At 34.4% G+C, this 15,526-nt stretch overlaps 1 protein-coding gene across 1 annotated transcript; it reads right to left on the reverse strand.

The window, feature by feature from the left end:
• Positions 1 to 5,867: 5,867 nt before the first annotated feature.
• Positions 5,868 to 15,185, reverse strand: LOC123664749. Its single transcript, XM_045599239.1, has 8 exons — positions 15,089 to 15,185; positions 14,490 to 14,588; positions 12,367 to 12,458; positions 10,720 to 10,840; positions 8,758 to 8,901; positions 7,636 to 7,817; positions 6,986 to 7,087; positions 5,868 to 6,088 (listed from the first exon to the last, which is right to left on the reverse strand). Exons 1-8 carry the CDS (start codon positions 15,183 to 15,185, stop codon positions 5,936 to 5,938), a joined length of 990 nt encoding a protein of 329 aa, XP_045455195.1. The 3' UTR covers positions 5,868 to 5,935.
• Positions 15,186 to 15,526: the final 341 nt, after the last annotated feature.

The following is a 15,526-nucleotide window of genomic DNA, read 5'->3' on the forward strand; positions in this document are numbered from 1 at the left end:
AATAGTTTTTGCATTATAATGAGTAAAATTCGCGTAAACATTAGACAACAACATTTTAGTCATTAAATAAATTAAAATATCCATTGTATATAAGACTATTTGACGACCGCTCTGGTCTAATGGTACGTGTGCCGTGTCGGTTGCGCCTAAAAACCGACGGTCGCTGGTTCGATTCCCTCTCGGAATGAATGTTTGAGTTTATACAAATATTATGACACCCCCGGGAAGAGAGGGGGTGGCTATATTATTTAGTGCCGTAGCCACACAGCGAAAGAGTGTGTCGAAAGTGGGTGCCGTAAGAGGTGACTAAGGGATAACACAGTTCCACTACCACTGAAACTCATAGTTGGGAATATATCCGCTAACCCGCATTGGAGCAGCGTGGTGGACTAAGCTCTGATCCTTCTCCTAGATGGGGAAGAAGCCCAGTTAGTGGGACAGGGTGTTTTTTTTTAAATTATTTCACAATAAAAACGGACTTCAATGAGCGTATACTTAATTAAGTTTAATCTAAATTTCAAAAAAATTTACGATTCGCAGAGTGGAAAATCAATGAACGAAAAGAAAGTCGGTAGAATCGGTAGCGCGTTTGCAATTTTGCAAGCTAAGGTTAACGTTTAACACTTGTTTGGTATCCTAGTAGTAAAAAATATATATTTATTTTAGTGTTAGCAAATCAAATATTTCAATAAGCCATATAAATATATATCGCAGTTAGAAATCAAAAAAATTTAAATAAATATAATTAAATTACGAATGTGTTTGTAATACGTTCTACACAAACATATTTCAGACTTCAAATAAAAAGGAACATGAACACTTTAGACTTTCATTATTGAAAACGAATCTTAAAAGAACAATCACAAACAATAACATAAGGAACAACTGGTTTTGTTATTTCATTACTAATTAACATCTCAAATATCAAAGAGCGATACATTTTCCGTTTCTAAATGCCAAGATAAAGGAATATTTTGTTCGTCGAGATGAGAAAGGAGCCGACAACTTTTTTTACTTAAAAGATTAAATTTCTAACCGAAATTCTAAGTCTGTCGAGCGTTATATTAGATAAGATTACTCGAAAAATGTCATTTTTTATATAAGTATTTAAATATATAAAAAACGGAGTGAAAATGATTGATTTATTTGAATGAATATAGAAGAAATATTTTACAAAAAAAATCTTACGTGCCGATAATCACGTCGACCGTTTGACTTGTCACTTTTTCTTTTCATTTTTGAGCGTAAAATGTCACGTATTATCTATAGAAATAAATAAAATTGGAGTATAGAGATGTATACATGGTACATATACCAAAATAATATTTTCTACAATTTTTGTCTGTCCGTCTGTCTGTCTATCTGTCTATTGTTCCGGCTAATCCCTAAAACGGCTGGTGCGATTTTGACTGGACTTTCACTGGCAGATAGCTGATGCAGTAAGGCGTAACTTAGGCTACTTTTATTTTAGAAATTTATTTTTTTATAACTGTGCGAAGTGAACAATAACTTCTTTGTTAAATTCCACGCGAACGAAGTCGCCGGCACAGATAGTTGAGTATAAAATTGAGACTATAACTTCTAATCCTATATGAACCAAAAGTATACGCATAATTATATAATAAAATCCCGCAAAGGACTTTACTCTTGACCCTAAAAAAAATTATGTTTTAAAGGTATTTAATAGCTAAATAATTAAGGCATCTTTCAATTCGATTCAAAATAACTATAACGATAAAGATGTGTGGGGTTTAATGGCGCTGTATTTCATACAAGACATGGCTATATTTATTATAATTAACAGTTTCTCAATGGGGTCATTGTTAATTTTGTAATTTATTACTTATACTTCAGCCTTTAATATCCCACTGCTGGGCATAGGTCTCTTTCCCCGTGTAGAAGAAGGATTAAAGCTTAATCGCTTAATAGGATATATTCCCTACTATGAGTAACGAGCGCAATCAGATGTACATAATAACAACCGGGACCGACAGCTTAACGTGCTCTCCGAGGCACGGTGGGGAGACCCACAAGAAATAAATATTTGTATAAACACAAATATTCACTCCGAGCGAGAATCGAACCCGCGACCGTCGGTGTTTAGGCGCCACCAACACGTGACGCACCGTTACACCAGAGCGGTCGATTAAAGCCTATTATAATAATTATATCTTGTAAAATGACGATCCAAAGATACTTTTACGCTTTGAAGCCAACTGAAATAAGAATTAATTTAAATAGATTAAATGTTAGACTTAATTAATTTATTTTGTCGGTGGCTTTCAGAATTATTGTCATAGCAATTTACCCAATGTCACGTCGGGGAAGACGCAAAGGAGATGGATCGGTTCGAGGTTACAATATCAGCTTTCTGTCTTCTTGTCTTATTAGAGGTTATTTAATGATATATAATTAAGTCGGGACTTATTTATTAATTATTTTTAGATATATTGCGTTGTCGATACGTTCATATATTTTTTTAAGACTTTACAATTTTTAATTACTTACAGCCTTCTTGTAACGTGCTTTTTTATATTCATTTAATTTTAGCTAACTCTAGCTATTTTGCATGATGACCGAACGATGTATTCATCATCATCATCATCATCATCATCATCATCATCATCATCATCATCATCATCATCATTTCAGCCTATCACAGCCCACTGCTGAACATAGGCCTCCACAAGTTCACGCCAAAAATGGCGTGAACTCATGTGTTTTGCCCATAGTCACCACTAGATGGTTATCCCGCCATCGGTCGGCTTTTTAAGTTCCAAGTTGGTAGCGGAACTGTGTTATCCCTTAGTCGCCTCTTACGACACCCACGGGAAGAGAGAGGGTGGCTATATTCTTTACTGCTGATAACTTTATAAAATAATTAAAAATATTCACTAACAAAAATCTGATCTTGTTTTTCTGTTACATGCACATGTCATACATACATTCATTACAAACTTTTTATTTACATTTTATTGTACGCCTCAACTACACGATACACGTTAAACGTAGTTTTAAGATTGTTACATACAGAAATTAAACATTTATTAAAACATGTTTTCAAAGGATCTCATATAAATGTAACATTTAAAATGAATTCACTTACGCTAACTTAGAACAAGTTATAAGTCTTAGTGTTTTAATTGACTCTTACACCTGATTTTAATGCAATCTTCATGGAGGAGTGAACACGTCCATTTATATAAGATATTTACTGCTCTCAATGCAAGGAACCCAGCATTATACTATACAAAATCTAACTCGACATACAAATAATTTTTCACAAAATAATCTCTTATTATTAATGTCATAAGAATGATATTTGCGTAATCGAAATAATTACAAGTTGGTTTGTTTTGATCGCCATACGTTTACAGTGTAACGAAATCAGTTTTAAAGTAAATTGTTATTACTACAAGCGACCTTAGTTATTATTGCTTAAGAAATAGGAGATATGTTTGTGTGTAGATTTGACTGAAACGTGTTCTCAATCCGGACTGTACGTTGCGAACGGTGATAGATGAATCGCTATCTTTGGATTCTTGCGTTTCCCTTAGGCGTACAATCAAGAACTACTAACCTTATTTCATATTAAATGTGCTTAAAATATTTATTGTTTAATTGAGTTTTGTTTGAAACAATTAATTAATTTAAAAATATGTAGTATTAGTATAATAACTTTACCAACTTTGTACTAATTATTGCGTTGTTCTATTGTTGATATTTATATTAAGGAAACGGTTGGTTTTGTTTACGTACTGTCAACTTTTCAATGAGACATCTAAATTGAACGGTTCGTAATCGAAACTTTCTGTTTTATTAATATAGCAACCAGGTATTAGTCGATTAATAATAGTACAGGCAGGGCAAGTTTTCTCGCCGCCAGTACCCCACATAACACTTCTAACATCATATCATTCCGCTTATCAAAACAACTTTATATTTTAATCTCAAGTTAGGATCGTGCGATTTACTCTCGGCTTCTTATTGTATAAATAACAGACGTACAGACAGCAGAACATAACCGCTTACTATTACAACTTATTTAACGTAACGATGGGCTTATTTCTGCCGTAGACCTGTGACTTTGTTTCCCATTTCGAATCTGGATCCGATTATAGTTCGTACGATTTATTTTTGTGCTACCCACACATTAGGTAATTCGAAACAATTTTTTAATATCATATCAAAAATCGACCGTTCCAGCGGGTATCGAACCTGCATCTCCGACTGACTGTGTCGGTGCTCTAGCCAATTAAGCTATGGAACGATGTACCCGCTAGATCGAAATTTTTGATATGATGATTTTATATCTGGTTCTAATCGACCGCGATGCCGTCTATAGTGAGTTCTTTACAGAAACCCGAAATATTCAAAGTTTCATATTACAATGAAAATCTTTTAAAAGCACCGACACGGTCAGTCGGATATGCAGGTTCGATCCCCGCTGGAACGGTCGATTTTTGATATAATATTAAAAACCGATTATAGTTGTTAGAATTTTTTTTATACGAGTAGGTTGGTAAACAAACGTACGCCCCACATGATGATAAGCGTTACCGTAGCTTATAGACGCCTGCAACGCTAGAATCATTGCAAATAGGAGAACCCTTCCCAGAAGCTCTCCACCTTACTCACACAGGAACACAACACTCATTGAGAGCAGTATTATTTAGACGTGATCTTGTGTAAGGTCTTGGTACTTCCCCAGTTAGGCAGTTCTAAATTTGAAAAGGATATTTCCCGCTATACCCTAGCTCAATGACATGTATGTATGTGTATTAAAAATATATGCAACGAGTAAGATTTTTTTTCCAATCGTAATAAAATTATGTATTTCCCTTTTTGTCTGTCCGTACGTCCGTAGTGTAAGAGCTAGTTAGCAAAACGATTTATTAGACACGCCCTATAGATTAATCGATAGTATCATAAAATCGTGATCTGTATGTATGTGTCTTTATTTATATCTTCTATACTACGTGTTTGTATGAATTTCAGTGAAATTTTTGCAAGCGTTTCACGTGTGTGCCGGTTATTTTTAACCGACTTCTAACAAGGAATAGGATATCGACTGTCGTTTTTTATGTGTGTTACCTCATTACTTTTTACTGGGTCGACCGATTTCGATTATTTTTTTTTTTTTTGAACAAAACTTGTTGCTCGTCCCATTTAAAGAGAGATCTGGCTATTCGTTTTTTTTTTAATTTCTCTAATAAAGCGATATACTTGACTACCTAAGTTGACTACCTAAGTTGTCTTACTGGTCGATGTAACTGAAAACTTTTTTTTTTTTTTTCGTTTGCGAGTAAACACAATTATGAGTATATTTCTATTGGATATCTTTCGATAGCTTACGTATTATAAAGAAAATTAAAGGACGCTGTGGATAGATCTAAATGTAGATAATAATCAATAATAGACACAGACAGCAGAATTAACTCAAGATCGCTTTTGTACATATTGTATTGTATCTTTCTTGATATGTGTTATTTTGGTGTACATTAAAAATAAATAAATAAAATAAATAAAGATCTCATTTCGGTATTTTGAAATCCCGCTAAAATGGCGATGCAGTCGCCTTGATCCTCAACCTCAGGTGCCTTAATTTTAATTGATTTATGTATATACTAGCTGACACCGCAAACGTTATTTTGCCTTATATGCTATTAGCCGCTTTAACCGTCCCACCTCCTTATAAATTAGGGCTATGAAAAATAAATGTTGGCCGATTCTCAGACCTACCCAATATGCACACAAATTTTTATAAAAATCGATCCAGTCGTTTCGGAGAAGTATGGTAACTAAGATTGTAACACGGAAATTTTATATATAAGATATATTTTTTACTTTTTAAATAAAATAAGATATTTTATATCGTACCTTTTAATATACTATATGACACGTAATGTAATCAATTTATAATTAATCTCCACATCTAACCAGCGGTCTCGGGAGCGGCTTTTTCATTGGAATCGCTTTCAATTGTCGAAGATGATGGTGAAGATGTCTCAGACTCAGTGGAGTTGTACGCCCACGCTTCCACTTCGAACTTGTAGAGATGAGAAAAAGTTACTAGCGGAACTTGTACCTGCAATAGCAGAATGGTTATAATATCTACACAATACACACACGGTCGTCTGTTCCTAAAGTAAGCAACTTAATGCTTGTGTTATAGGTAACAGCCGACTGGTATATAGCTACATTTTTTTTTTTTCGATATACATACTTATAAATAATACATAATTATATAAATATATAAATAAACATTTATATTACACCCAGACTCAGGGTGGGAATCGAGCCCACAACCCTCGGAGCAGAAAGCAGGGTCACTACAAACTGCGCCAACGGGCTAGTCAAGTCGGGTTATAAACAACTACAACAACCGATCCGGTGTAGTGGTGCGTGTAGCTCCTAAAACACCGACGGTTTGGGGGTCCCACCCGGAATAGATATTTCTATTTGTACAAATATTTATTTCGAGTTTGGGTGTCTGTCCTTGTGGGTCTCCCCACAGTGCCTCGGAGAGCACATTAAGCTGTCAGTCCCGGTTGTTATCATAAGTACCTGATCGCGATCGTTACTCATAGTAGGGAACATAACCGCCAACCCGCATTGGAGCATCGTATGTAAGCTTGAATCCTTCTAATACATGGCGAAAGAGGCCTATGACCAGCAGTGGGATATTACAGGCTGAAGCTAGCGAAAAATTTGTAACTAACAGATTACTGAAACTTTAATGAATGAGGGTCATTTATTTTTACATAAATTTAAATGGACGTTTCAATTTTTAACGCGTTATAGCGTTAAGTCATACCATTTTCAATGCTTTTAAGTTTTAACATTAAGTGAATAATGCATAAACTGTTTTTAAAAAATAGTTTTAAAAATTCTATTCAATTAAAATTTTTATAACTATATTTTTTTTTTACAAATCCTGTAAGTATTGTGTAAGTATTATGGTAAGTGATAAATCTTCACTTACCTTTACTTCTGGAGAATCAAGCTGCCAGACTTTGGGTTGTCCAAGTTGATAGGGCATCCCAACTTTCACGCAAATTATCATGGTGTCATGAGCGGCAGATATCTGTTGAGGAAAACTCACATGAAAGCAAATGACAATAAAATGTATATTTAAGTCCTAAGACTACATATCCTCATATCCCTATGCAAATGCATAAAATTTGAGTATTAATGAGGATTGTCAAAATGATAATCAAAAATTATTTCATTCAAGTAGGCTTCAGAAGCACTCTTAACTCTTCATATTACACATCAAAATTATATTTGTATTAATTAATTAATTTCAGTTAAATGTGATGCTACCAAAAACCAGAATGTAGATACTGCAGAGAAAAATCGACAAGAAACTCCGCAGGTAATCTTTAAAAACATTATACTTAAGCTCTGTCCTTGTGGGTCACCCCACAGTGCCTCGGAGAGTACAAGCTGTCGGTCTCAGCTGTTATCATAAATTTCTGATAGCCATCGTTACTCATAGTAGGGAATGCCGACCCGCAGTGCAGCATCGTGGTGGATTAAGCTCAAGTCTTTCTCCTACATGGAGAAAGAGGCTTATGCGCAGCAATGGGGTGTTACAGGCTAAATTAATCAAAAAATCAAAACTACACCTACCTCTAAATAGTACGTTAAGTAGGTGAAGGTGACTGGCTTAACTTGAAACACTTCGTGATAGAATATAAATATATCATCAGCTGACTCTCCCCTGTCGTAGCAGCGGAGACCACCCATCCACCAGTGGCCGTTCCAGCGATGACCAATGAGATCATATATTGATGAACGGGGCATAACGTAGCCTGAGAAAATATATTAGAATAAATAAAATAATAAAATAGATAAAATATATCAGGTAACACACACATCCCTACTAATATTATAAATGGGAATGTAAGTTTGTTTGTTAGGCTTTCACGCAAAAACTACTGAACCGATCATCATGAAACTTTGTACACATATTCTTGGAGGTATTAGAAGTAACATAGGATACTTTTTGTTAAAAAAATTCAATTTGAGCGAAGCCGCGGGTAAAGGTTAGTAATATTATAAATGTGAATGTAAGTTTGTTTGTTACGCTTTCACGTGAAAACTACTTAACCGATCATCGTGAAACTTTGTACAGATATTTTTGGAGGTATTAGAAAAATTCAAAGCTAACGAAGCTGCGGGTAAAAGCTAGTAAGAAATAAAATCGAAAATGAAAAACTTATTTCTTTTTTTGAAGTCGCTTAAAAATTAAAAAAAAAATTAAAGTATTACATAGGAAAAACCAAGACTGCGACGGGATAGTCATCTGTAAATGTTTATATAGGAACTACAAACATTTGCCTTAAGCGAGGCTGCTTTGTCTTTCACTTATGACAGTAGATAGATGCCATAATATATTGGTCTGTATTGTTTAAAATATTAGATTATGGATAATATTATGTTTGATTATACTTAGAAACTTATGAATGCTGACATGTAATTAAAGATTCAAACCATCTAAAAAGCTATAAATCTCTTAACATTTTCTTCTAAGATATATTTTTTTAATATAAATATATAGACGAGCGCTTGATTGCGATCTCACGTGATGGTAAGCGAAGATGCAGCCTAAGATGGTGTACCTATTCACTCTTGATTTAAAGATACCCAAGTTAAAGTTAGTTGAAAAAACGGAAGCTGGAAGGGCATTCCAAATTTTAAGATAATTTTTCACTTACATCCTTGTTGAAATAAATCACTCTAAATCCTCACCAAAAGGGTCGTCTTTAGCAAAAGCACCAACCGCCTTCCCAGTGATCGCAGCAGTAATCCACGGTACGTAGGGGTGCAAGAGTATGTGACGTGGCGGAGATGGTGGGCGACGGGTACGCAATGGGTCTGGGCACGGGGAACCACCTGAAGAAAACTATTTATCATTGACTATCCCGTTGGCACAGTTTCAGTGACCCCGCTTTTTACTCCATAGGTTTGATTCCCGCCCTAGTCTAGGTGTAATTGTACAATAATAAAATGTACTTATCAGAAAAAAATATCGACATGTTTTTAATTTTACACTAGTCTGGTGTTATCTATAACACAGGAATTAAATTTCCTATCTTAGGAACAGAAAACCATGTGTATGTTAGAGGCATTTATTCATTACTAGTGGTCGTCCAGTGGTCGAAATTCGACCATAATTACTTTAAATTATTAGTTGGAACATTACTAAAGTTCTGTTGTCAAAACTATACTTCTGTAATAATAACTAATAAACAAAAGAGTATGCATGTGTGTATCAAATACATGTTAGTGTGTGTTATGTTTTTTTTTGTTGATTTAATGTATTTTTTATGCATAATTAAAAAAAATAGCTTTCTGCACTCCTTCTCCTATATAAACTTTAAGCGTACGAAATTTCAGTCTCCTAATCGCTCCCATTTAATGTCCATACAAATACATATAAGATAAATAGATAGATTAAAGATGATTTCTGTAATCCTAAACTTTACGTCTTGTGATAGACAGACCTATCTGTAACGAAAACGGTAGTAATTGCCAGTTCTTACAGAACACCATTATGTCGGGCGATGTATCATTAACACTTGTATTCTGTATATGAGTACTATACCATTGCTATATACATAGAATTAATTACAAGAGGATTATATTAGAAAAAAATTATATCAGGTTAATATCTCTGCTAATTAAAAAACTAATTTAATTAAACTATTTTAAACTCTTATAACGAGATTTTTTTTTCAATATCCAACAATCCCTTAATTCCGTCTTGTTGAACATAATGTTCTATATTTGAATTCCGCGCCTATTTGTGCAGTCTGTGCGCTTTAATAAATACTTGTCTCTCTATATAATCTGTTACATCAAGCGACCGGCTGCGGCGTATTACTATTAATTTTTCTATTTTTGGCTAAGATCTAGATTAGGTAAAACCGAATTAGAAAAACCGAATTATGGGGTTTTTGGGTGTGGAGGGTGGAGGGTGTAGGGGAATCTATACAAGGTAACACTGTCACACCTCAAAACCCCATGGTTATGGAGATATCCATGGTTAAAGTTTTGAGTCTGTCCTACCCCTAGAGTGTTTTTTTTGTGCCGCGGAGGCGCGGAGGGAGGGCAGCCCTCGCCCGCCGTGCGAAAGCGCGCGAACGAATGCGTAGAGGAGCGGCTGAGGCTGGTCGCCTTCGGCGAACGAAACGGCGGAACGGAGCATGAGTGAGCGTGCTTTCGCACGCAAGGGCGGAAGGGCTGCACTTCCCGCAGCGCCGGAGCCAAGCGTTCCTCTAACTTTCGAAATTCTTCTTCTAACCTCAAAACTTTAACCATGGATATCTCCATAACCATGGGGTTCCGAGGTGTGACAGTGGTACCAGGGGTAGCGTTCCCCACCCTCTCCCCCCCATCCCCCCACGGTCCCGAAATTCGGTTTTACCTAATCTAAAGCTTTACCCTATTTTTAAATATATAGTGATTAAAACCTGAGCTGCGTCTTTTAATCTAACACGTCTTAAAATAGATTGTTAAATGAAACCGTCTTTTCCGAATCCGCATCCGCTACTCCAGACCTTTTCACTGTTTCTCCATCAATAAAAACATTTTCGAGCACAAAAGGGAAAAAAAAGTATCATAAAGTGAGGTTATTCTGTAAGACCGACAGAGCGAAATTCTTCCTACAGAGTGAGTATATTCTAAAAATCTGTATGATTAAAGCCCAACCTTGCGCTAGTGACACGATAGACCAGTGTCCAGTATGCTCGTGTACGAAGCTAGGAGATCCTGAATGAAACCCGCAACCGGTTGTGCACGCAATACGTTCCTTTGTTCCAGAAGTCGCATTCTGTTTCAAACAGAAAAATTACATAAAGGTGTAAAAATAGAGAATATTTTATCTTAAAATAAGACAAAATGTGGAGCAATCACGGCCTCTTCTCCATGTAGGAGAAGAATCAGAGCTTAATCCACCACGCTTCTCCATTGCGGGTTGGCGGATATATTCCCAACTATGAATAACGATCGCTATTAGGTGTATATGATAAAAACTGGGAACACCGGAGTTTAGGCGCGTACACCACCACCAGAGTGACCACTACACCAGAGTGATTGTTGTGTCAGATTAGGATATGGAATATCAGTTAATTTCCATTAAATCCTACACTATTATTAATACTACATTTCTTGTTGTGTGTTAATAAAATCCTATATTTGTAACAAAACTTTGATATAATATATAAAAAGAAATCGTGTTAGTTGTTCAAGCGTAAAATAGTAAAATTCTTCGCTGAAACTCTCAAAATTGAGATATGAGATCGTAAAGTCCGAGAAATGAAAGTAACAAAATTTCATCTTCAACTTCGTAAAGTATTTGAAAGTCGGACGTCGTTGATAAGGACGTTCGACCTTTAGGAATTGCTGCAGTAAGCGCTCCATAGAATTGTTTACGACACAAGAAATAAATTTTTCTGCTGACTGCTAGCGAAAAGGAATCTTGTCCGATTTCATGAGTGATATGCATAAAAATAATGAAATAAGCCGGATTTTTACGTTCTTTTAAAAAAGTATTTCCGGTTATTAAATTTGCTCTTAAACTGTTAGTGATTAAAATTAGATTATTTGTAAGGTAAGGACTTACTCACACCATTTTACAGTTTTTCGGAACGCGCGGTTAAGCGAAAGAGACAAATACATACGTAAATTATAAAGAGATAATAAAGTTTTTTAAGCGTTTTTAGTAACAATTATACAACAAATATCATTGCTGATCTATCTGTAGCAATGTATGCAAAATTAAAAATTCAAAATTTCACTATAGATGTAAACTTTCGAATCGTTATTTGCAAATAAAAATTGTTTTAATCTTTATTAAATTAAATGATTATAATGAAACAATTGTTTTCGGATTTTATCGCGGTTTATTAAGTTTTTTAAAAGTACGAAACCGCGATAAAACCCGAAAAAGTTGTTTCATTATAATGAATGAAAATTCGTGTAAACATTAGAAAAATAAATGATGGTAATTATAAGGCTTGTAATCTTATATATAAAATTCCCGTATCACAATGTTAGTTACCATAGTCCTCCGAAACGGCTGGACCGATTCTTATGAAACTTTGTGTGCATATCGGGTAGATCTGATAATTGGTCAATATCTATTTTTCATACCCCTAAGCTATAAGGGGGGGGGGGGGGGGGTGTGAAGGCGTTAATAGCATATATGGCAAAACAATGTTTGCGGGGTCAGCTAGTATATACATAAATCAATTAAAATTAAGTCCCCTGAGGTAAGGAATCTATTTTTTATACCCCTAAGTTATAGAAGGGGTTAATAGCATATCAGTCAGCTGGATAAATATAAAACCATCTCACCGCAGGACTATCATACAAATAGCACAATTCTCTCGGCAGCAGACTTAATCGTGTCAATTCCTTTTCTTCATCTAAAAAATCCCTGGGAACATCTGTAATTAAACACAAAATCTTGATTTAAGGAGAATTTTTTTTAATATACAACTTATTTTGTTTATCTATTATATCTATACTGTCTATATCAAGTATACATCAAATTAAATTTTCAGAAAAGTGTACAGTTAGTAGGGAAGTAATAGGGTAGGCATGTATACTAAAACGCAGCTAATACTAAATTAGGAATTACATCTATATTGTCTATGAAATTACTAGATTTTGTTACATAAAAACTCCTTTGAACAACAGTTACAGTTATCACTTTTTTATTATTTCAAAGAAGATGATATAGTACAGTAGAGTATAAAGTGTAAGTGAAAACCATTATACTTTGAATATTAACGATACAAAATCGAATTAACATTTTTTATTCATAAAAAAGGACTTTTGAATACTTATTTTACAATTTTGGTGCGAGTCCCAAAAAAAATTTATTACGGTTATGCGAAGCTACCATCGATTCTGAATCTAGATTCACTTGGGAAGAATCTGCAAGAGAGTCAACAATTTACTGTGAATGTGTAAATCGCTAATCATACGTTTAAGGACATACCATTCATTAACAATCGAAAGTTTCATAATACGACTATAGTGAGACCGTTTGAAGGTTCAAAGACCTTTTTAAAATATCATCAGTTACAACACTGTCATAGTGAATTTACAAAAAGGTCACAAGAAATGACGTTATTATAAAGGAGATTTTAGGTAACATCAAATTTTTTTTTTCTTATAATATTCGCTATTCAACTTCTTATATTATAATGACTATTGTAAAATTACCTAGTGCAATAAAGAATATACATATTTATGGTTACTTGTTATATTCATATTTACAATATTTTTTTTTATTATTTCAATTAAAGTATAATTATGCACAGTAGTGATGTGTAGTGTAGTGTAAGACCGCTCCAATGTTTAAAAAAATATTTAACAAAAAATAGTTTAAAAGGTTACAGACACACTGTAGTGTATTCACCAAAAGATTACAAAGGTCATAGGGCACATCTAAATTTACCGCAGATAGTTACATACTCACATATACACATATAAATATATACAAATACATATATCTACATACATGTTCTATTATTTATTTTACTTTTATGTATTTGTAAGTTACTTTTATGTATTTTCAAGTAACGTTGTTCTACCTGGTACTTAGTATTATTTCTAATGGCCAGTTTCAATGAACTATCTATCTCTGAATTTTCTTACTTTAGATAGAATTTCGACGTAAGCTCCGTACAAGTTGCCACAAAAGAAATTGGAAATATAAAGAAAAAATATTTCAAAAACAATCAGAAGAACAGGGTAAATCACCAGGCAAATTACTATTCGAAATCCCAACAAACCCAATTATGAAAAAAAAAATTAATGGGGGTTAAAGAAATAACGTCAAAGAAACTGTCTAAAATATTTGAGATTGTTTAAAACTTCAAAGACTCTTCTTCTCTTTATTTGTTTGCTATTAGTTTAACTGAGGTAAGGCACAGCAGGAAATTTCCTGCTCAAAATATAGAGCAACCCGACTGGGGTAGTAGCCCTACTGGGGAAGTACCTCGACCTTACAGAAGATCACAGCTAAATATTATTACTTTCAAGCATTGTTATGTTCTTGTTAGTGAGTAAGGTAACCAGAGCTCCTGGGAGGAATTGGGGATGGGCTCGGCAACGCGCTTGCGATGCTTCTGGTGTTCCAGACGTCTACATATAAGCTACGGTAATTGCTTGCCATCAGATGAGTCGTACGATTGTTTGCTGACCTAGTTATATAAGAAAAGTGCTTAGTAATTGTATTTTAATAAATAAATTGAGCATTACCATTTTATTCTTAAGTATATTGACATTTGACTACTTTACTACTCACAGTTAAACATAAGAAAAGGAAATAAAAATAAAAACGACCTTACAGACAATCATAAAAACCTTCAATAAATCGTACACAGAGCATATTAAAATATGATCATTAATTGAACCTAAGACTGGTTATAAAAAAGATACCCTATAACACATGAATGTATACAGACCACTAATAAAATCGAGGTGGTATATTTTATCTCTGGTCTGCTTTCCATTTTTTCCTATCAAAAAATTTTTGAACGGTAGACAGGCTGGTACCATGTATTCTGTGAAAAAAAGAAATATAATATATCAGGAAACTATTATTTATAGCAACATAAAAACCAAACAAACGGTATGTAAAATATATTGGTTGTAATTAAGTTCTAACATCTTTGTAATTTATTGCCATATATGCCATTAACAAAATAATATTAACTACTTAATAGTCTCTAAACATGTAATTGTTTTTACACACTTTTATTAAACTGAAATACATTACAGATATAGCTTCTCAAAGTCGAAAAACAATATGAACTTTCACACGACCATATGCATTTAGCCTGTAACACCCAACTGTTACGCATAGGCCTCTTTCTCATGTAGAAGAAGGATTTGAGCTTAATCCAGCACACTACTTCATTGCGGGTTGACGAATATGTTCCCTACTATGAGTAAAGATTGCTATCATGTTTTTATGATAACAACCGGAACCGAGGGCTTAACGTACTCTCCGAGGCATGGTGGGACCCATAAGGACAGATATGCAGACCATACAAGTACCTACTTGATTTAACAGAGGTTAAGAGTTTCAACAGAGCAATGCTAGTCTTAACCCCGAAGTGTTTGAACTCAGGGTGAAGAAGGACATCGGCGATTGGCATTAGAAGCACCGCCGGTTCGCATTCCAATCCAGCTGCTATATCTTCTATTGATAGCTTGCATTCGCCTTCGTCTCGTTCATAATCACCGAAGACTACGTTTCCTCTGTAACCAAACAAAAAATTAGATAAACATCTTTGTCAATAATATTGTTTGCTCGCAAAGGAAAAAAAAACTGACTTCAGTAACATCGACAAGTAATACAACGTAGGAACAATATAACTAAATTAAAATAAAATCAAACGTACATCAATTTTTAACCGACTTCCAAAAAAGGAGGAGGTTTTTATGTATGTTACCTCAGAACTTTTGACTGGGTGGACCGATTTCGATGATTTTTTTT

This window comes from Melitaea cinxia, chromosome 22 (assembly GCF_905220565.1).
Source record: "Melitaea cinxia chromosome 22, ilMelCinx1.1, whole genome shotgun sequence".
NCBI classification, from domain to species: domain Eukaryota; kingdom Metazoa; phylum Arthropoda; class Insecta; order Lepidoptera; family Nymphalidae; genus Melitaea; species Melitaea cinxia.